Source organism: Misgurnus anguillicaudatus, chromosome 12 (assembly GCF_027580225.2).
Source record: "Misgurnus anguillicaudatus chromosome 12, ASM2758022v2, whole genome shotgun sequence".
Lineage (NCBI taxonomy): Eukaryota > Metazoa > Chordata > Actinopteri > Cypriniformes > Cobitidae > Misgurnus > Misgurnus anguillicaudatus.
Window position 1 is genome coordinate 24,848,069 of NC_073348.2, and position 21,739 is coordinate 24,869,807.

The following is a 21,739-nucleotide window of genomic DNA, read 5'->3' on the forward strand; positions in this document are numbered from 1 at the left end:
GTGTCCGTGGCAGCCTGGCAAAGTGTGATATTTCGCCATGAAACAGGAAGCTGTTGTAATTCAGGCATACATTATCCAATCTGCCCGCGACTTCACAAGTTTGATAAGGGTCCCGGCCTGAACACGTCAATATAACAATAATCAGGTACCGCCATAGCGCCACCTGCTGCACACAGGCGGTGTGGCACATCAGTTTCCCTTTGAATATCCACCTGTATTTATCCACTTTAAATCATACCCCCCTGGTTTACTGCTTTACTAATGCCATAGGGTAGCGGTGCACATGCGTGCGAGGGCCCTTCCATCGCTGCTTGCAGCTTTAATTAGGGCCCGAGCACCGAGGAGCAGGCCAGAATGGCCTGCACCGAAAGGTGCGAAGCCCTATTGTTTTCCTTAGGATTATTATTAGGGCCCGAGCACCGAGGAGCAGGCCAGAATGGCCTGCACCGAAAGGTGCGAAGCCCTATTGTTTTTGCTCGGATTTATTATTTTTATTATTATTTTTTTTTAACATTTTTGGGCATTTTGGGTGCCTAAACATACTCGAAAACTCTTGAAATTTGGCACAGACGTCAGAGTCGTCGGCCATTAGGACTGGGCAAAGGCTGGAACACGGGCGTGGCAAGGGAGCTCTGTAGCGCCCCCTGTAATGCAAAAACAAACATTGGGGCACAGATTCGGCAAAAATGTACGCACATGCACGAGAGTTGATACGCATATAGATCTCATCGACCCAAACAACTTTTGCCCTCTAAAATTTAAGCTCCGCCCAACCGGAAATCAGCCATTTTGGATTGTTTAAAAAATGCATGCGGTGAACTTTTAAATACTCCTCCTAGGGGATTCATGCAAATGACACCAAACGTGGTGATCATGAGGTCAAGACATTGGACTTGCTAAATTGCGAAGGGATTTTTGATATCTCGAACAGTGTTGCCATGGCGATGCGGCAAAGTCATGGCGAAATCAGAGAAACAGGAAGTGTCTAATATCTATGGCAAAAAATATCTTATTTTGATGCCATGCGGAGTGTTTGTTCGTCTGAAGATTCCGATCGCATCGATGTGCCTATTGTGAGTCTCGGGTATAGCGCCACCACCAGGCGCCAGGAAGTGTGTCAGTCACAAAGGTGGATTTTTTTGACAGTCCATCCGATGTTCTTTTAAATACTCCTTCTAGGATTTTCATGTGATTGACACCAAAAGTGGTCAACATGATGCCAAGGCATAGTAGATGATAAATTGCCAAGGGATTTTTGATATCTCGAACGCTGTTCCCATGGCAATGCCCCAACCTTTACTTTTATTTCAGGCATATTTAGGGCTCTTGGCGTGCTTAGATTAACCTAAAAGTTGGCACACACATCAGAGTTGTCGGCTGTTAAGTGTGCACAAAAAGGTCCGACATAGGCGTGTCTCTTAAGTGGCTCACTAGCGCCCCCGTTTGTCTAAAATGTGTGTTTTTTTTACCTACAGTCCCCAAAAGGGTCAGTACCAAAATATAATAGTCCACCGATATTTACCCACTTGATGCACTTGCCCACCGTGCATCGTTTTCTCGAAGGCACCGTGTCGCGGTAAAAAAAAACGTGCGAGGGCCCGCCATTGCTGCTTGCAGCTATATTTAGGGCCCGAGCACCGAGGAGCAGGCCAGAATGGCCTGCACCGAAAGGTGCGAAGCCCTATTGTTTTTGCTCGAATTATTATTTTTATTATTATTTTTTTTTTTTTTTTTATTATTTTTTTCAACACTTTTGGCCATTTTGGGGGCCTTTACATACTCGAAAACTCTTGAAATTTGGCACAGACATCAGAGTCGTCCGTGATCGCCGAAAGCCAAAGGCTGGAACACGGGCGTGGCACGGGGGCTCTGTAGCGCCCCCTGTAATGCAAAAACAAACAGGAGTGCGCAGATCGGGCAAACATGTACGCACATGTACGAAAGTTGGTACACATATAGATCTCATCGACCCGAACAACTTTCGCACTCTAACCTATTAGCTCCGCCCAACAGGAAGTCGGCCATTTTTGATTGTTTCAAAAACGCATGTGATGAACTTTTAAATACTCCTCCTAGGGGATTTATGCGATTGACACCAAACACGGTGAACATGATGTCGAGACATTGTACTTGCTAAATTGCGAAGGGATTTTTGATATCTCGAACGGTTCTGCCATGGCGAAGCGACAAAATCATGGCGAAATCAGAGAAACAGGAAGTGTCTAATATCTAAGGCAAAAAATTTCTTATTGTAATGATACGCAGGACTTTTGTTCGTCTGAAGATTCCTAACGCATCGATGTGCCTATTGTGAGTCTCAGGTATAGGGCCACCACCAGGCGCCAGGAAGTGTGTCAGTCACAAAGGTAGATTTTTTTGACAGTTCCATGCAAAGTTCTTTTAAATACTCCTCCTAGGATTTTCATGCGATTGACACCAAAAGTGGTCAACATGATGTTGAGGCATTGTAGATGATAAATTGCGAAGGGATTTTTGATATCTCAAATGCTGCTCCCATGGTAATACGTCAAACTTTACTTTCATTTTCAGGCATATTTAAGCACTTGGCATGCACTTTGGGTGCCTTAACAGGCTCGAAAACACCGGGAATTTGGCACAGACCTCAAAGTCGTCGGCCATTAGGACCGGGCAAATGCTGGAACACGGGCGTGGCAGTAGGGCTCTGTAGCGCCCCCTGTAATGCAAAAAATTTTATTGGTGCACAAATCAGGCAAACATGTACGCACATGTACGAGAGTTGGTACGTATATAGATCCCATCGACCCGAACAACTTTCACAATCAAACCTATTAGCTCCGCCCAACAGGAAGTCGGCCATTTTGGATGGTTTCAAAAATGCATACGGTGAACTTTTGAATACTTCTTCAAGGGAATTCATGGGATTGACACCAAACGTCGTGATCATGATGCCGAAACATTGTACTTGCTAAATTGCGAAGGGATTTTTGATATCTCGAACGGTTCTGCCATGGCGAGGCGACAAATTCATGGCGAAATCAGAGAAACAGGAAGTGTCTAATATCTAAGGTAAAAAATGTCTTATTGTGATGACACACCGGGTGTTTGTTCGTCTGAAGATTCTGAATGCATCGATGTGCCTATTGTGAGTCTGGGGTATAGCGCCACCACCAGGCGCCAGGAAGTGTTGCAGTCACAAAGGTTGATTTTTTTGACAGTTCCATGTGATGTTCTTTTAAATACTACTCCTAGAATGTTAATGCGATTGACACCAAAAGTGGTCAACATGATGCTGCGACATTGTAGATGCCAAATTGCGAAGAAATTTTTGACATCTCGAATGCTGTTGCCATGGCAACGCTTTAAACTTTACTTTAATTTCAGGCATATTTAAGGCTGGTGGCATGCGTAGATTAACTTTAAATTTGGCACACACATGAGAGCTGTCGGCTGTAAAGTGTTGACAAAAAGGTCAGATAAAGGCGTGTCTATTTAGTGGCTCACTAGCGCCCCCGTTTGTTTAAATATGGGGTTTCTTTTACCTACAGTCCCCAAATGGGTCAGTAACAACATAAAATAGTCCACTGATATTTACCCACTTGATGCACTTGCCCACCGTGCATCGTTTTCTCAGAGGCACCGTGTAGCGGAAAATAAACGTGCGAGGGCCCGCCATTGCTGCTTGCAGCTATATTTTTTATTTTTTTATTTTTTATTTTTTTCAACACTTGACCTAATTTGGGTCCCTTAACATACTCGAAAACTCTTGAAATTTGGCACACATGTCAGAGTCCCGTACCACTAGGCTCATGCAAAGGCTGAAACACGGGCGTGGCACAGGGGCTCTGTAGCGCCCCCTGTAATGCAAAAACAAACATTGGTGCACAGATCGGACAAACATGCACGCACATGTACGAAAGTTGGTACGCATATAGATCTCATCGACCCGAACAACTTTCGCCCTCTAACATTTTAGCTCCGCCCAACAGGAAGTCCGCCATTTTGGATTGTTTAAAAAATGCATGCGGTGAACTTTTGAATACTCCTCATATGGGATTCATGCAAATGACACCAAAAGTGGTGATCATGATGTCAAGACATTGGACTTGCTAAATTGCGAAGGGATTTTTGATATCTCGAACGGTGTTGCCATGGCGAAGCGGCAAAGTCATGGCGAAATCAGAGAAACAGGAAGTGTCTAATATCTAAGGTAAAAAATGTCTTATAGTGATGACACGCGGGGTGTTTGTTCATCTGAAGATTCCGATTGCATCGATGCGCCTATTGTGACTCCCGGGTATAGCGCCACCACCAGGCGGCAGGAAGTGTGTCAGTTACAAAGCTGGATTTTTTTGACAGTTCCATGCAATGTTCTTTTAAATACTCCTTCTAGAAAAATCATGCAATTGACACCAAAAGTGGTCAACATGATGACGAGACATTGTAGATGATAAATTGCGAAGGGATTTTTGATATCTCGAACGCTGTTCCCATGGCAACGTGTCAAACTTTACTTTCATTTTAAAGGCATATTTAAGCCTTACAGTTTCATGCAGTGAACGTTTAAATACTCCTTCTAGGGTATTCATGCGATTGACACCAAAAGTGGTCAACATGATGCTGAGACATTGTAGATGATAAATTGCGAAGGGATTTTTGATATCTCGAATGTTGTTCCTATGGCAACGCAACAAATTTTACTTTCATTTTAAAGGCTTATTTAAGCATTACAGTTGCATGCGATGTTCTTTTAAATACTCCTTCTAGGTAAATAATGTTATTGACACCAGAAGTGGTCAACATGATGCTGAGACATTGTAGATGCTAAAATGCGAAGGAATTTTTGACATCTCGAACGCTGTTCCCATGGCAACACGTCAAACTTTACTTTTATTTCAGGCATATTTAAGGCTCTTGGCGTGCTTAGATTAAATTTAAATTTGGCAAACACATCAGAGTTGTCGGCTGTTAAGTGTTGACAAAAACGTCAGATAAAGGCGTGTCTATTTAGTGTCTCACTAGCGCCCCCATTTGTCTAAAATGTGGGGTTTCTTTTACCTACAGTACCTAAATGGATCAGTAGCAACATGAAATATTCCACTGATATTTACCCACTTGATGCACATGCCCACCGTGCATCGTTTTCTCTGAGGCACCGTGTAGCGGTAAAAAAACGTGCGAGGGCCCGCCATCGCTGCTTGCAGCTATATTTAGGGCCCGAGCACCGAGGAGCAGGCCAGAATGGCCTGCACCGAAAGGTGCGAAGCCCTATTGTTTTTGCTCGAATTTATTATTTTTTTTTTTATTTTTATTTTTTTTTTTATTATTTTTATTTTTTTTAACACTTTTGGGCATTTTGGGTGCCTTAACATACTCGAAAACTCTTGAAATTTGGCACAGACGTTAGAGTCGTCCGTCATTGCGAACAGACAAAGGCTGGAACACGGGCGTGGCACTGGGGCTCTGTAGCGCCCCCTGTAATGCAAAAACAAACAGTAGTGCGCAGATCGGGCAAACATGTACGCACATGTAAGAGAGTTGGTACGCATATAGATCTCATCGACCCAAACAACTTTCGCCCTCTAACATTTTAGCTCCGCCCAACAGGAAGTCCGCCATTTTGGATTGTTTAAAAAATGCATGCGGTGAACTTTTGAATACTCCTCCTAGGGGATACATGGGATTGACACCAAACATGGAGATCATGATGCCGAGACATTGTACTTGCTAAATTGCGAAGGGATTTTTGATATCTCGAACGGTTCTGTCATGGCGAGGCGACAAACTTATGACGAAATCAGAGAAACAGGAAGTGTTTAATATCTAAGGCAAAAAATGTCTTATTGTGATGACACATGGGGTGTTTGTTCGTCTGAAGATTCCGATCGCATCGATGTGCCTATTGTGACTTGCGGGTATAGCGCCACCACCAGGCGCCAGGAAGTGTTGCAGTCACAAAGGTTGATTTTTTTACAGTTCCATGTGATGTTCTTTTAAATACTCCTCCTAGAATGTTTATGCGATTGACACCATAAGTGGGTCAACATGATGCCAAGACATTGTAGATGATAAATTGCGAAGGGATTTTTGACATCTCGAACGCTGTTGCCATGGCAACGCATCAAAGTTTACTATTATTTCAGGAATATTTAAGCCTCTTGGCATGCTTAGATTAACTTCAAATTTGGCACACACATCAGAGTTGTCAACTGTTAAGGTTTGACAAACAGGTCAGACATAGGTGTGCCTCTTAAGTCGCTCACTAGTGCCCCCGTTCGTCCTAAATGTGGGGTTTCTTTTACCTACAGTCCCCAAATGGGTCAATAACAACATAAATAGTCCACCGATATTTACCCACTTGATGCACTTGCCCACCGTGCATCGTTTTCTCGGACGCACCGTGTAGCGGTAAAAAAACGTGCGAGGGCCCGCCATTGCTGCTTGCAGCTATATTTATTTTTATTATTATTTTTTTTTAACATTTTTGGGCATTTTGGGTGCCTAAACATACTCGAAAACTCTTGAAATTTGGCACAGACGTCAGAGTCGTCGGCCATTAGGACTGGGCAAAGGCTGGAACACGGGCGTGGCAAGGGAGCTCTGTAGCGCCCCCTGTAATGCAAAAACAAACATTGGGGCACAGATTCGGCAAAAATGTACGCACATGTACGAGAGTTGATACGCATATAGATCTCATCGACCCAAACAACTTTTGCCCTCTAAAATTTAAGCTCCGCCCAACAGGAAGTCAGCCATTTTGGATTGTTTAAAAAATGCATGCGGTGAACTTTTAAATACTCCTCCTAGGGGATTCATGCAAATGACACCAAACGTGGTGATCATGAGGTCAAGACATTGGACTTGCTAAATTGCGAAGGGATTTTTGATGTCTCGAACGGTGTTGCCATGGCGATGCGGCAAAGTCATGGCGAAATCAGAGAAACAGGAAGTGTCTAATATCTATGGCAAAAAATATCTTATTTTTGATGCCATGCGGAGTGTTGGTTCGTCTGAAGATTCCGATCGCATCGATGTGCCTATTGTGAGTCTCGGGTATAGCGCCACCACCAGGCGCCAGGAAGTGTGTCAGTCACAAAGGTGGATTTTTTTGACAGTTCCATCCGACGTTCTTTTAAATACTGCTTCTAGGATTTTCATGTGATTGACACCAAAAGTGGTCAACATGATGCCAAGGCATAGTAGATGATAAATTGCGAAGGGATTTTTGATATCTCGAACGCTGTTCCCATGGCAATGCCCCAACCTTTACTTTTATTTCAGGCATATTTAGGGCTCTTGGCGTGCTTAGATTAACCTAAAAGTTGGCACACACATCAGAGTTGTCGGCTGTTAAGTGTGCACAAAAAGGTCCGACATAGGCGTGTCTCTTAAGTGGCTCACTAGCGCCCCCGTTTGTCTAAAATGTGTGTTTTTTTTACCTACAGTCCCCAAAAGGGTCAGTACCAAAATATAATAGTCCACCGATATTTACCCACTTGATGCACTTGCCCACCGTGCATCGTTTTCTCGAAGGCACCGTGTCGCGGTAAAAAAACGTGCGAGGGCCCGCCATTGCTGCTTGCAGCTATATTTATTATTTTTTTTCTTTTTCTCCGACTTCAGCGGGACTTTAGAGGGCCTAAACATACTCGAAAACTCATGAAATTTTGCACAGATGTCAAGAGTGATGAAAATTTACATGTGGTGTATGCTTTAGAATTAGGCGTGAGAAAATGGCTCTATAGCGCCACCTACAAATTTTCAACGAAGCAGCCCTCGGACTGTGTTTGACGTACAATTACGAAATTCGGTACGCGTCATTAGCATGACAAGACCTACAAAAAAGTCTCTTGGAGCGAAGCCGTAAACCAAACAGGAAGTCAGCTATTCTGAGTTATTTTTGTGATTTGGGCGCAGTTTTTGTCATTTCCAGGCGTCATACTTTAACTAACTCCTCCTACAGTTTTCGTCGGATCATCTTCATATTTGGTGAGTGTCATCTTAAGGCCTTTGTGATGCTAAATTGCGAAGGATTTGACTCTACGTAAAAATTTGTGTCGGTTCTGGCCCGACAAAGTTTGATGTTTTCCAATGAAACAGGAAGTTGCTGGAACTCATGCATACAATGTCCGATCTGTCCCAAATTTCAAATTATTGCTAAGAGTCCTGACCTGAACACATCTACATAACAATTTTCATTTATAGCCATAGCGCCACCAGCTGACAACCTGAAGGAACATGTTTTAGCGCCACTTTCAAATATTGAATGAAGCAGCCCTTGGACTGTGTTTAACTTACATGTACGAATTTCGGTATGCTCATGTATTATTACAAGCCCTACAAAAAAGTCTCTTGGAGCAACGCCCTAAACCAAACAGGAAGTGAGCTATTTTGAATTATTTCTCAGATTTTGGCTCAGTTTTTCTCATTTCCAGCAGTCATACTTTAACTAACTCCTCCTACAGTTTTCGTCGGATCATCATCATATTTGGCGAGTGTCATCTTAAGGCCTTTGTGATGCTATATTGCGAAGGATTTGATTCTATATTAAAATTTGTGTCTATTTCGGCCAGCCAAAGTTTGATGTTTCGCTATGAAACAGGTTGCTGGAACTCAGGCATACAGTGTCCGATCTGTCCCAAACTTCACATGATTAATAAGAGTCCTGGACTGAACACATCTACATGTCATTAGTCACTTATGGTTATAGCGCCACCAGCTGGCAACAGGAAGTGACATGTTTACAATGATTATCCAATGTCTGATCTGTCCCAAACTTCACATGATTAATAAGAGTCCTGGAGTGAACACATCTACATGTCAATAGTCACTTATGGTTATAGCGCCACCAGCTGGCAACAGGAAGTGACATGTTTACACTGATTATGCAATGTCCGATCTTTCCCTAACTTCACATGATTAATAAGAGTCCTGGACTGAACACATCTACATGTCAATAGTCACTTATGGTTATAGCGCCACCAGCTGACAACAGGAAGTGACATGTTTACACTGATTATGCAATGTCTGATCTGTCCCAAACTTCACATGATTAATAAGAGTCCTGGACTGAACACATCTACATGTCAATAGTCACTTATGGTTATAGCGCCACCAGCTGACAACAGGAAGTAACATGTTTACACTGATTATGCAATGTCCGATCTTTCCCTAACTTCACATGATTAATAAGAGTCCTGGACTGAACACATCTACATGTCAATAGTCACCAGTGTTGGGCAAGTTACTAAAAAATTAGTAATTAGTTACAGTTACTAATTACTTCTTTTAAAAGTAACTGAATTACTCTACCGGTTACTGTATATCAAAAGTAATTAGTTACTTAGAAAAGTAACTTTTAAGTTACTTTTATGTCTGCTTTTTAAATGTAAATATGAACAGTACTGAACAGTCAAACAGTAAAATGATATGGATGGGCTATTTTACACGTAAGACTCTAATATATCACATACTGTAGGAGCCTATTTTGCTTTAGATTCAACCTTTGAATATTTTTGTTAGAAATTATCTTAATATTTAAACTTAGTTTATTTATGTATATCATTTAGACCATTTAGACAAATATTCTGCATGTTTACAAAAATATAAAATGTGTTAAAATTGTGTAGTGTCTCTTTAAAAATTTGGAGACAATTGTGTCAAGTTGTCAACATGTCAAATTTTCTAAAATAAATTATAATTTTTCTGATTTCATATTTATTTTAATAAGTTAGAAACGTCTCCGCTGTGTCCTGCTGACAGGCACGATGCGTGTGCAGCAGATGAGGCAAATTATGGGTCCTCCGAAGGTTAGACCGTCTCATTTCAGTTCTCTTCGCGAACTTCTGAGCGCCTTGAATGGGCAAGTGCTCACCTTTTATTGCATTCTTAGTAGGGTGCAGCACTTGAATTGGAACACAGCTTGTGAAGCTTGCCACAGGGACTGCGCTCTTTGGTCATATATTGTTTGTTTTCTGTTGGATTTAAATGATACACAGGATTAAAGGAAGATATTTATTCAGAAAACGGAGTAGGCTACGTGGATTGTTTTGTCGGACGGACACAGAGCGAGTGGATTGTTTTGTCAGATGGACACAGAGCGAGTGGATTTTTTGTTCGGATACGGAGAGACTGAAACTAAAACTAAAAGCGAGCTCACACATACTATGGAGTTTTAACACGGGTGTACACCGCAGTGTGAATATTTTAGTGGAAACAACAATCGCGGATCGTTCTCTTCCATGAAGCCGATGTAAACATCTAAGAATATATGATCATTTCTTAGATTTATTACCTTTGTGGACTACAAATGCAAGTTGATGTAATACTGCGATTGCTTGGTGAAGATAATTTACAAACATGAAACCGGATGGATTATGACTTGCGCACAATTTTTAAACAAAGGTATGTTGTCCCGTTTAGATTTTTCATGTTCATTCTATATGCACTGTCAGCTATGATGAAGTGTAATGAATCATTGCGCCGCCAACTACAGTCCTGCGACGTCAGATATGTCTTGTCTATTTTTTACAAAATAGAGTAACGTGCGTACAAACTCATTTAAATTTCAGTAATTGTAATTGCGTTACTTGATTTAAAAAAATTGTGGAGTTACAGTAACGCGTTACTCCCATCACTGATAGTCACTTATGATGCCAATAGTCAGTTACGGTCATAGCGCCACCAGCTGGTAACAGGAAGTAACATGTTTACAATGATAATGCAATGTCGGATTTGTCCCAAACTTCACATGATTGATAAGAGTCCTGGACAGAACACATCTACGTGCCAATATTTACATGTAGTCACTCATACACACACACACTCGCTCACTCACTCTCTCTCTCTCATGCTATCTTACACGATGCTACCTCGCTGTCATTTGTAATTAGCAACAGGAAATGTGGCACATTATACTACACTTTTAAATGGTTCACCTATGTTTACATGCTTAAATGCCTATTTACTACTGTTCCCTTTAATTCTTCTCATGCCACGGCGTGGCGGTGTCAGGTGTGCGAGGGCCCTTCCATCACTGCTTGCAGTTTTAATTATTATTATTATTTAAAAAGTCCTATTGTTGTATTTCAAATAAGCCTTTCAAAGTCAGAGCTACACAGACATATCGGCGCATGACATTAAAGTACCGCGAGAGCGACTTCAAACGAATCGCTCTCGCGATACGTTGATGTCAGTGGTCTGCGCAGTTCCGCTCGCGAATCACGTGACCGCCCATCTGCAGCTGCCAGGCAGCGACTCAACATCAACACCCACAGTAGCTGCTGTTTACACTGTTTCCTTGCACAAATTTCCACAGCCGAAATCTCCCTCATTATGGGGGACAAGGCGGGAACCCGGTAGGTGTTTTAACCTTTTAAGTCTTTAACAAATCTTTACGGTTATCATTTCTGTTTCCACTACAACGCTAAGGGCAGTTCAGCTAATATTAGCTGGATTGTTAACGGACGTGGTTGGCTAACGTGAACGTGATGGAGAAACGGCACTTAACTTTGTGTTTATTACACTAACCTGTCTCACGTTTATCATTTTGTCCGTACAATGTTTTCCTATGCATCCCTTTCGCTTTTTTCGAAGTTACTTCATTCTTTAACACAGACATTAGACAGCTGGGCAGGCTAGCAACAGCTGCTCGTGCAGAATTCATGCAGCGTCTTTAATATTTTTGCTTTAAACTATCTCATCAGCCTTTATATCAATTTTATTAGTATTATCACCTATGCACATGTACTAATAATGCTGGACTTGCATGCAACAAGATCTCCCAGCATGCCATTTGTTGCATTCCACCATTTGTCTCTGCACTACATGCATGTTCAACTTCTGCACCATTTGTTTCACTTTAACATCAAAGTCTGTTTTCAGCCACTTATAGTATCAAATAGAATTTCTTTTTATGCTTGGCTCTGATAACATCTGAGTGATTTTTATCATTTTAAAGGGTATTCAAGAAGTCAAGTCCCAACTGCAAGGTATGTTTGTGTGATTTGCTCTTTGTATGAAGCAAACGATGCTTTTAGTTGCTTGCTTTTGTATTTGTATCATGATCGGTGGTGGTTTTCACAAGCACAAACTATACTTACTTTCAATGTTTTTGCAGGTGACAGTATACCTGGGAAAAAGAGATTTTGTAGATCACTTAGATCACGTTGACCCTGTTGGTGAGTTACGCAAAACATTTGGCCTGTTGTTTATAATCTAAAGACATCAAAGAAGTCAATGTTTTATTATTGAAACCATACTGAGGAAATTAAACTTCTGCTGCAGATGGTGTGATTTTGGTGGAGCCTGAATATCTCAAAGATAGAAAAGGTGAGCTGAAAAATATTTTTGTTTTTTGTTTTTCAGTATTTGACACCGAATTTGTGAAGCTTATCTTATAATTGTATATAATTGTGTTATTGAATTTGTCACATTTTCTTATCGTGCTTAACAGCAAGCATTTTACTTTTTCTTTTTGTCTTCCAGTATTTGTCACATTAACCTGTGCATTTCGATATGGCCGTGAGGACCTGGATGTGTTAGGGCTTTCTTTCCGAAAAGATCTTTACGTGTCCACTTTTCAAGCCTATCCTCCCATACCAGAGGAATCAAAGGCTTGCAGTCGGCTACAAGAGAGACTTTTGAAAAAACTTGGTCAAAATGCTTATCCTTTCCATTTCACCGTAAGCAGGCTACTTTTATTTTTTGAGAGGATATTAACAGGCGTATGTGGTACATATATATATATATATATATATTCAAGGATCAATGTTAATTAATCTTTTCAGATACCACAAAACCTCCCATGTTCAGTTACCTTGCAGCCTGGGCCTGAAGACACAGGAAAGGTGATGTCACTCATCGAAACTTCCTTTTAAAGACATAAAACGTCATGTTGTTTGTTTTTGAAGTTTGAAGACACTTTTGATCTCTTTTCTCACTTCAGGCCTGTGGGGTGGATTTTGAAATCAGGGCTTTCTGTGCCAAATCGATGGAAGATAAGAATCACAAAAGGTTTGAAGAACTTCTGTTCTGTTTTGTTACTTAAAATCTATCTTGCTGTTTACACATGCATAACCGGGTCCTTGAAATGTTATGTTTAAAAGCGTTTTTTCCTTTGTTCACAGAAATTCAGTTCGGCTAGTGATACGTAAAGTCCAGTACGCCCCTGAGAAACCTGGCCCACAGCCTATGGTGGAGACTACGAGGAGTTTCCTAATGTCCGACCGGTCTCTACACCTAGAGGCTTCTCTAGATAAAGAGGTAAGGTACTAGTGTTTAACACAGATGAATACTTGTGAAATGTTTATATATTTGAATAATTATTACCATTTTTTGATCTTATCACACAGCTGTATTACCATGGAGAACCCATCAGTGTTAATGTCCACGTCACCAATAACTCAACCAAAACTGTCAAAAGGGTTAAAATATCAGGTGAGCGTTTTTCTTTTATGACATTGTTAGATTATGGTATTCATTTTCTTTTTTTTGTTCTCTATAATATTTATATATTCTTTCACTCTCTCTTTCAGTTCGACAGTATGCTGATATTTGTCTCTTCAGTACAGCGCAGTACAAATGTCCAGTGGCTCAGATAGAAGCTGAGTAAGTGTCTGTCTGTCTGTCTGTCTATCTATCTATCTATCTATCTATCTATCTATCTATATGTCTGTCTGTACATCTGTTTTTCCATCTATCATCTCTTGTCTGTCTGTCTCTCTCTATCATCTGTCTCTATGCATCAATCTATATCTTTCTGTCTGTTTCTCTGTCTGTCCGTCTCTATACATCTGTCTGTTTGTTGGTCTGTCTATCTATCTCTATCTGTCTGTTTGTGTATGTCAGTCTGTACATTTCTTTATCCACCGCTTATCTGTCTGTCTCTCTATCTATCTGTCGGTCGCTCTGTCTGTCTGTCGGTCTGTCTGTCTGTCTGTCTGTCCGTCCATATTCCTATCTGTCCATCTCTCCATCTATCTATCTGTCCATCTCTCCATCTATCTATCTGTCCATCTATCTATCTGTCCATCTCTCCATCTATCTATCTGTCCATCTCTCCATCTATCTATCTGTCCATCTCTCCATCTATCTATCTATCTATCTGTCCATCTCTCCATCTATCTATCTGTCCATCTCTCTATCCATCTATCTCTCTGTCCATCTCTCTATCCATCTATCTCTCTGTGTCTATCAATCTTTCTGTCTGTGTCCATCTGTCTGTCCGTCCGTCTGTCCGTCCGTCTCTCCATCTATCTATCTGTCTATCTATCTGTCCGTCTATCTATCTGTCCGTCTATCTATCTGTCCATCTATCTATCTATCTGTCCATCTCTCCATCTATCTATCTCTCCATCTATCCATCTGTCCATCTCTCCATCTATCTATCTGTCCATCTCTCCATCTATCTCTCTGTCCATCTCTCTATCCATCTATCTGTCCATCTCTCTATCCATCTATCTGTCCATCTCTCTATCCATCTATCTCTCTATCCATCTTTCTGTCCGTCTCTATCCATCTTTCTGTCTGTCTGTGTCTATCCATCTGTCTGTCTGTCTGTGTCTATCCATCTGTCTGTCTGTCTGTGTCTATCCATCTGTCTGTCTGTCTGTGTCTATCCATCTGTCTGTCTGTCTGTGTCTATCCATCTGTCTGTCTGTCTGTGTCTATCCGTCTTTCTGTCTGTCTGTCTCTATCCGTCTTTCTGTCTGTCTGTCTCTATCCGTCTTTCTGTCTGTCTGTCTCTATCCGTCTTTCTGTCTGTCTGTCTCTATCCGTCTTTCTGTCTGTCTGTCTGTCTCTATCCGTCTTTCTGTCTGTCTGTCTGTCTCTATCCGTCTTTCTGTCTGTCTGTCTGTCTCTATCCATCTTTCTGTCTGTCTGTCTCTGTCTCTATCCGTCTTTCTGTCTGTCTGTCTGTCTCTATCCGTCTTTCTGTCTGTCTGTCTCTATCCGTCTTTCTGTCTGTCTGTCTCTATCCGACTTTCTGTCTGTCTGTCTCTCTATCCATCTGTCTCTCTATCCATCTGTCTGTCTCTCTCTCTCTGTCTCTCTATCCAATCTGTCTGTCTCTCTCTATCCAATCTGTCTGTCTGTCTGTCTCTCTATCCATCCATCTGTCCGTCTCTCTATCCATCCGTCCGTCGGTCCGTCTCTCTATCCATCTATCCGTCGGTCCGTCTCTCTATCCATCTATCCGTCGGTCCGTCTCTCTATCCATCTGTCCGTCGGTCCGTCTCTCTATCCATCTGTCTGTTGGTCCGTCTCTCTATCCATCTGTCTGTCGGTCCGTCTCTCTCTGTCCGTCTCTCTATCCATCTATCTGTCTGTCCGTCTCTCTATCCATCTATCTGTCTCTCTCTATCCATCTATCTGTCTGTCCATCTCTCTATCTGTCCGTCTCTCTATCCAACTCTGTTTGTCTGTGCGCATCTGTCTGTCTGTCCATATCTATCTATCTCTCTATCCATCTGTCCGTCTCTCTATCCAGCTCTGTCTATCTTTCCATCTATCTATCTGTCTGTGCGTATCTATCTGTCTGTCTGTCTCTTATCCATCTCTGTCTGTCTGTGCGTGTCTGTCTGTCCATATCTATCTATCTATCTATCTATCTATCTATCTATCTATCTATCTTTCCATCTCTTTCTGTCTGTCTCGCTAGCTTCTCTTGTGTTTGTGGGTCAAATGGATCTTGCTTGTAATGATTTGTCTGTTTCTGAATTAGCATTCCCTTCAACTGATTTAATGTTCAGATTAACATTCAGTGTGAACATTCAGTATCTTGTTGATTTTGTAAATACGCTCACACATCTCCATGACTCCAATTCATGTTGTGCAGGGATCAGGTGGCGTCCAGCTCTACATTCTGCAAAGTGTACACGCTCACTCCTGCCCTCAACAACAATCGAGAGAAGAGAGGACTGGCACTAGATGGAAAACTCAAACATGAAGACACCAACCTCGCATCCAGCACAATGTGAGTGTTACGCTAAGCATAAACAACAATCCACAGCACATATCTGTTGAATAGACTCAATGATCTCCACCTTCTGTATCTGGGCTCTGCAGTGTAAAGGATGCGAGTAATAAAGAGGTTCTGGGAGTCTTGGTCTCATATCGGGTCAAAGTGAAACTGGTGGTCTCCCGCGGAGGGTGAGTCTCGTGTTTCGTCAGCATGCTTTCTCTATGTACAGTCTCGTAATGGTTATAATTTGTGATTGGCCTTAACCCTCCTTGCACACTAAATGATTTTGTTGTTGTTATTGTTGCTTGTGTCATTTAAGGAAGTCAGTTTAAAAGTTAAGTCACTGTGTGTAAACATATACCTGTACATTATTCTGGGTGTGCTGTCTGTGCAAAATCTCTGCATATGAACGTCAAAGGGTTTTGTTTGTGTAGATCAGAGGTGCTCGGTTGTGCTCCTGGATATCTGTCTTCCTACAGAGTTTGGTTTCAACATTTATCAAACCCCAAGGTCTTTAGGTTCATCAGATACATTGATGCAGCTAAATATCATATTTCGCCATATCCACCATATGTAACCCTGTCTGTGAAATCCATCTGTGAAGATGATGGTGCTGTTTCTGTGTCAGCTAGATATTTATACAGTATCTATGATTACTATAAAAAACATAGAGGTGTCATAAAGTAGGGTTTGAACTGAACTCTGCAGGAACAATATCTGTTAAAGCATTACTAATCATCTCTGGTGTAGATCTTTCTGTGGCTTTGTAGGATGCTGTAAGTGCCTTGTGAATCAAATTCCCCCTTTGCCTCTCTGTGCTGCTACATTCAGGTTATCAAATCATTTTGTCACTCTCCCATTGTTTTATATTTCTCTCTTTCTGTGTCTGTTTCCTCCATCTGTCTATCGCATCAGGCTTTTAAGCAGCTTGCTGGAGAGGTAAATACATCCCTTGTGCATTTTAGTGGCTTGCTATAGTGTGTCTCCAGGTTTGCAGTAAAAATGAGATTTGCATGGTGTTTAGTATTCTGTTTGCAGTTACCCTGATGTTTCCTGTCTGTGTTGGAGCACTAACCTTGATGTACATGTTTGATATGGACAAACCTCACCTAGTCATATTATGCTCATATTTTTAACCCAGAAACATAAATTATATTTGCATAAAGAAAATTAAGCTTATTCAAGAACTATTTGTTACCCTGGACCACAAAATAAGGTTCTTTTTTATTGAGATTTATACATCATGTAAAAGCTGAATAAGTAAGCTTTTAATTGATGTATGGTTTGTGAGGATAGAACAATATTTGAAAATCGGGAATCTGAGAGTGCAAAAAATCTAAATATTGAGAAAATTGCCTTTAAATTAGTCCTTAAAGGATTAGTCTATTTTCTTTTACATAAACGTCGCACACCTGAGATGTTAAAACATAGATGTTTTGATGCCTGAAGAAGATCGTAAGATCGAAACGTTGCAATAAATCTTTTCTATTTTTGCAAGTGGATAGTGTGCGGGACCTCTCTTTTTTATTAGTCTATTTTCTTGGGAGAAGAATCCAGATGGTTTGCTCGCCATCATGTCGTCCAGGGTGTTGGTGTCTTTCTTTGTTCAGTCGAGAGGAAGTTGTGTTTTTTGAGGAAAACATTGCAGGATTTTTCTCATTTTAATCTAGCGAAACGTATATATTCATATATGTAACGCGTGACCTCTCTACGTCACTACGCATTTACATTAGGTCACGCAGGAAAGGACCTAGACAAGAAGTTTTGGTTTAAAAGTGCATATTTTTTATTTTTCTTGTCAAAAATGACAATCGTTTTGCTAGATAAGATGAGCCCAGTCTCCTGAGGATGCGTGTGGATAGCACGAGGTGTGGAGCTCGTGCGGTGCGTGCGCCGGGTTCCACTTTGGCGTGCATGTGGTGCGCGGGTCCTTCCCATTCACTTGGGCGGTGCATCTTTTTTTGTCGTTTTATTTATTGGTTTCTCAATTTTTTTGCTATTTTGTTACCATTTTCGCTTGGGTTTAGGGTTAGAACAACTTTTTGTTATATAAAAATGACATCCTAACCCAAACCACAACTCTAACCCCAACTCCAAGCGACCATGGCTTAAATATGGACAAAAACATGGAGAAACCTGTATATTAAATAACCTCATTAAGCAGATCTAAAATCTGACCCTAAACCCAAGCGAAAATGGTTTAAAAGCGGAAGGGAATTGAGAAACCAATAAATGGGAGGACGGAAGGGGATGCCCCGTTTGGGTGAATGGGAAGGACTTGCGTGTCGTGTGCACGCCGGGGTGGAGTTTGGCGTGTGTATTGCACGAGTTTTGCACTTTGTGCTGTTTGTGCGCATCCTCAGGAGACTGGGTAGATAAGACCCTTATGCCTCGTTTGGGATCGTTTAGAGTCCTCCTTAAAACTGTTAAGGGTTGAGTTAAGTGTTAAGTGTTGGGCTCTATTAAAGTCCGTTAAAATGCAGGATTTTTCGAAATGTTTTCCTCAAAAAACATAATTTCTTCTCGACTGAACAAAGAAAGACATTAACATTTTGGATGGCGTGGTGGTGAGTAGGTTATCTGGGTTTTTTTTTAAGAAAATTGACTATTCCTTTAAAGCCATTTGCATTAAGCTTTGTATAGTTAGAACCCCAGTCATGTTTTTGAATGGTCGTGCATAATTTCCTCAGTTTCCGCTGAGACAGGAGAAATACAGATTTCAGTGTTGCACTTCCTTCTTTCAATGATGTAAAAATCATAATTTTGCATCATTGAAAGCAGGAAGTCCAATATCTTTGTTGAGGGGGTGAGACTACAAACACTCCTTTTCTCGGTCAAATAGGCACCAAATTCGAAATGTACGAATGCTCTTTTAATAACACATTATTAATGCTAATTACCTTTTTGATACATTCACAAAATATGTTCATGTAAAATGATCTTTACTTAATATCCAAATGATTTTTGGCATAAAAACCCCTGATAATTTTGACCCATACAATGTATTGTTGGCTATAGCTGGGTCAATGATGTGACGTTAATTATTTTGTGTCCGTATGGTTCATTTAAATGTACATGGGTTAAAATTTCTAAATAAATGTGCAGATTACTTGCATACACTCTTTTTTTGAGGACCAAGACCAAAACATTTCTGTTTTTTGTGTGGCGGTGCATTCACACGGGGCGTGGGCGTTGACGCTTCCCATTCGCTTTTGGTGGGTGGCGTCGTGCGTTGCCGGGCTGAGTTGTGGATCTGTCGGCGCCCCGGCAGAGGTTGGGCATTTCTCAGCTTTTCGGGCGGCAATGCGTGCGTCGGCCGGTCGGATCGCCTTGTGCGGGTGACCTGGGCAGATCCAGCCAATTACGTTATGGAAGACCGGAGCATGTGTAGCGGCCACTGTGATTGGCTGTTGGCCACGCTTCAGACAAGCCTTCCGTCAAGCGTTAATGCTTTCCATGGACGTGATGGGCTGGCTCTGCCTGGGATGTTTGCATGGGGCGATCTGATTGGGGGACGCGTTCGTTGCCGCTTGGGGGGATGAGAGGTGTTCAACTTCTGCCGCGAGCAACGGCACTGACGCAGCGCGGACGGATCCACGGTTCGGTTCGGCGATGCATGACGTCGCCTATTGGAGGTGAGTGGGAGGCGTTAACGCTTACGCCCCGTGTCAATGCACCGTAACCGGTCTGTGTCAATTTTTTATGACAAAAGTAAATATATTCATCAAATTTTTTGGAATAAAATATAATCATTTAGTTTAGTGTAATGTGATTTTTTTACATAAATTTTTACATAATTTGTCAAAGATTATTTAGAAAAAAGAGCTGTTTTCAGCATATGTCAGGACAAATATTACAAAAAACCCATTCGAATTTACATTTAGAAATAACTAATAAAATGATATTTTAAAATTATTTTTTTTTATTACGCTTACATGCCATCAAGGTGGATAAAATATTGAATATTTCTCATTCTTTGGCGCAACTGGCGGTTACACCATTTGACATTTTTAGGTCCATTCAGTCTTAATTTTAATAAAAATGGTGCAAATTTATTTTTTTATTGCATAAAATTAACATAAATACATGTGCATTAAAATAAACCTGATGTGTGCTTTTAAAACAAGTTTTTTAAAAAGATTTTTTAATTTCTCATCTTGCCAAACAGACCCAGCTACAAATATACCCATACTATTTATGACGTTTGCATTGTGATTTTCCACTTTTTAGGAAAGTTTACAATTCAATTTAGTACTTCTTTTATGTGGAGTAGGTGAAATATAATTTCTTTGTTTTGGGATAAAATATGACCATGGGTATTTCTTAATAATTTATGTAGGGTTTGCTTCATAAACTCCTGATTTAATGCGTGCACACGATTATTTCAAATTATGGCTAGATTGTTTGTTTTTTCTCCATCAGGGATGTGTCAGTGGAACTGCCTTTCGTCCTAATGCATCCGAAACCCACAGACTCCACTGTTTCCCTTTCACCCACAGGTATGTGCCTGTGACAAACCACATCATGAGTGACTTAATATTAGGATCTTGGGTCACAAGAGCCGATATAAACTCCATCCTATCATAGGATAAAAATGCCATTATAAGCTTAGTACGCCATTGTGAAGTGTGAAGTAACATTGGGTGCATTTTTAAAGTTTGTACTTGACTGGGGTATAGGCCTCCAAAAATTAAAGCAAAGTACCTTAACATTTAAGGCTTTCAGTTTTGCCCGGTCTCATAGTGATGAGCTTTACTCTAGTGCACCAGTTTAAAGGGTCAGTTGCACCCATTAAGTCCTCTAATCTTGGGTTTTTCTTCAACAGCTGTTCCAGTGTTAGACCCACCGATTGACACAAACTTGATTGAGTTTGATACAAAGTGAGATACATTTTTATTTTTAGTTTTTTATTATCGTTCATATACATGTATTCCTTCATTTCATTCTTGCTCAAAACTTTCTGTTCCTTTAACAGCAGTTTAATGGCAGACGATGACATTGTGTTTGAGGACTTTGCTCGCTTGCGCTTGAAAGGAATAATCGACAAGGAGGATTGCTGAACACTTACATCTTATTCGCATTATAATCGGCATCACACGATAGCCTGAAGAAATCCTCTCTTTAAGGGTGTAACAATGAAGTCATTCTCATCTCATTGAGGTTTGGACTTATATTTTATGAAAAGAAAACGGATGGATAATAAACCACCTGGATATTAAGGTGCTTAAGTGACTTAAGCTAATGAAGGAGCTGATCCCAGGGAATTACTAAGTTTTGCGTAAGCATGTGATAATTATATCTCTTATATCGTGCCAACTGATATGTTAAGAATGGCAAGGCTGTGTGTAACGGCCAAATTGCGATTTGTATTATATTCCTTGTATTTATTCCTTTACACGGAGAGTCAGGATTTTTCTGTGATTTGTGTATAATACCTCCTTGTGTGTTACGCAATGACCGTGAGATTCAGTGATGTGGACCGTGCATGTTTTAAAATGCTGCTGTAAGGGGGGGCGACGTGACTGAGCACATACAGTTTGTGCAGGTTGTATATATTTAATATTGCTGCTTTGATTTAATGAATGACTGCATTTGGTTAAAAAAAATGGGAAGGCTAAACGAACGGATGTGTTAAGATTTTACATCCCTCAGGGGAAACGAACAAAAAACTGGATATGTTAATGCAATTTTCATAATTACCATATACATTATTTGCCAATTTATTTTCTTTTAAAACTGAATTTTTATTTAAACTTTTTTTTTTTTAATAAAATTAAGAAAAAATTAATGGCGTTG

At 40.8% G+C, this 21,739-nt stretch overlaps 1 protein-coding gene across 2 annotated transcripts; it reads left to right on the forward strand.

The window, feature by feature from the left end:
- The first annotated feature begins 11,179 nt into the window (after nucleotides 1–11,179).
- arrb2a (arrestin, beta 2a) lies at nucleotides 11,180–21,731 on the forward strand. Of its 2 annotated transcripts, XM_055208593.2 has the most exons (16): nucleotides 11,180–11,336; nucleotides 11,939–11,969; nucleotides 12,098–12,158; nucleotides 12,265–12,309; nucleotides 12,466–12,662; nucleotides 12,768–12,827; nucleotides 12,926–12,993; nucleotides 13,107–13,242; nucleotides 13,332–13,416; nucleotides 13,515–13,587; nucleotides 15,818–15,955; nucleotides 16,048–16,131; nucleotides 16,859–16,882; nucleotides 20,366–20,442; nucleotides 20,769–20,823; nucleotides 20,919–21,731. In XM_055208593.2, the coding sequence occupies exons 1-16, from the start codon at nucleotides 11,314–11,316 to the stop codon at nucleotides 21,001–21,003; spliced, it is 1,242 nt and encodes a 413-aa protein (XP_055064568.1). In that variant the 5' UTR covers nucleotides 11,180–11,313; the 3' UTR covers nucleotides 21,004–21,731. The 2 variants fall into 2 exon arrangements, with proteins under 2 accessions (XP_055064568.1, XP_055064569.1); XM_055208594.2 differs by lacking the exon at nucleotides 16,859–16,882.
- The last annotated feature ends 8 nt before the right edge of the window (nucleotides 21,732–21,739 follow it).

Coding starts and splice junctions, on each gene's coding strand:
- arrb2a (XM_055208593.2), top strand. CDS start 11,314: ATGGGGGACAAGGCGGGAACCCG. Junction 15,956..16,047: donor AACCTCGCATCCAGCACAAT/GTGAGTGTTACG, acceptor TGGGCTCTGCAG/TGTAAAGGATGCGAGTAATA. Junction 16,883..20,365: donor TTAAGCAGCTTGCTGGAGAG/GTAAATACATCC, acceptor TTTCTCCATCAG/GGATGTGTCAGTGGAACTGC.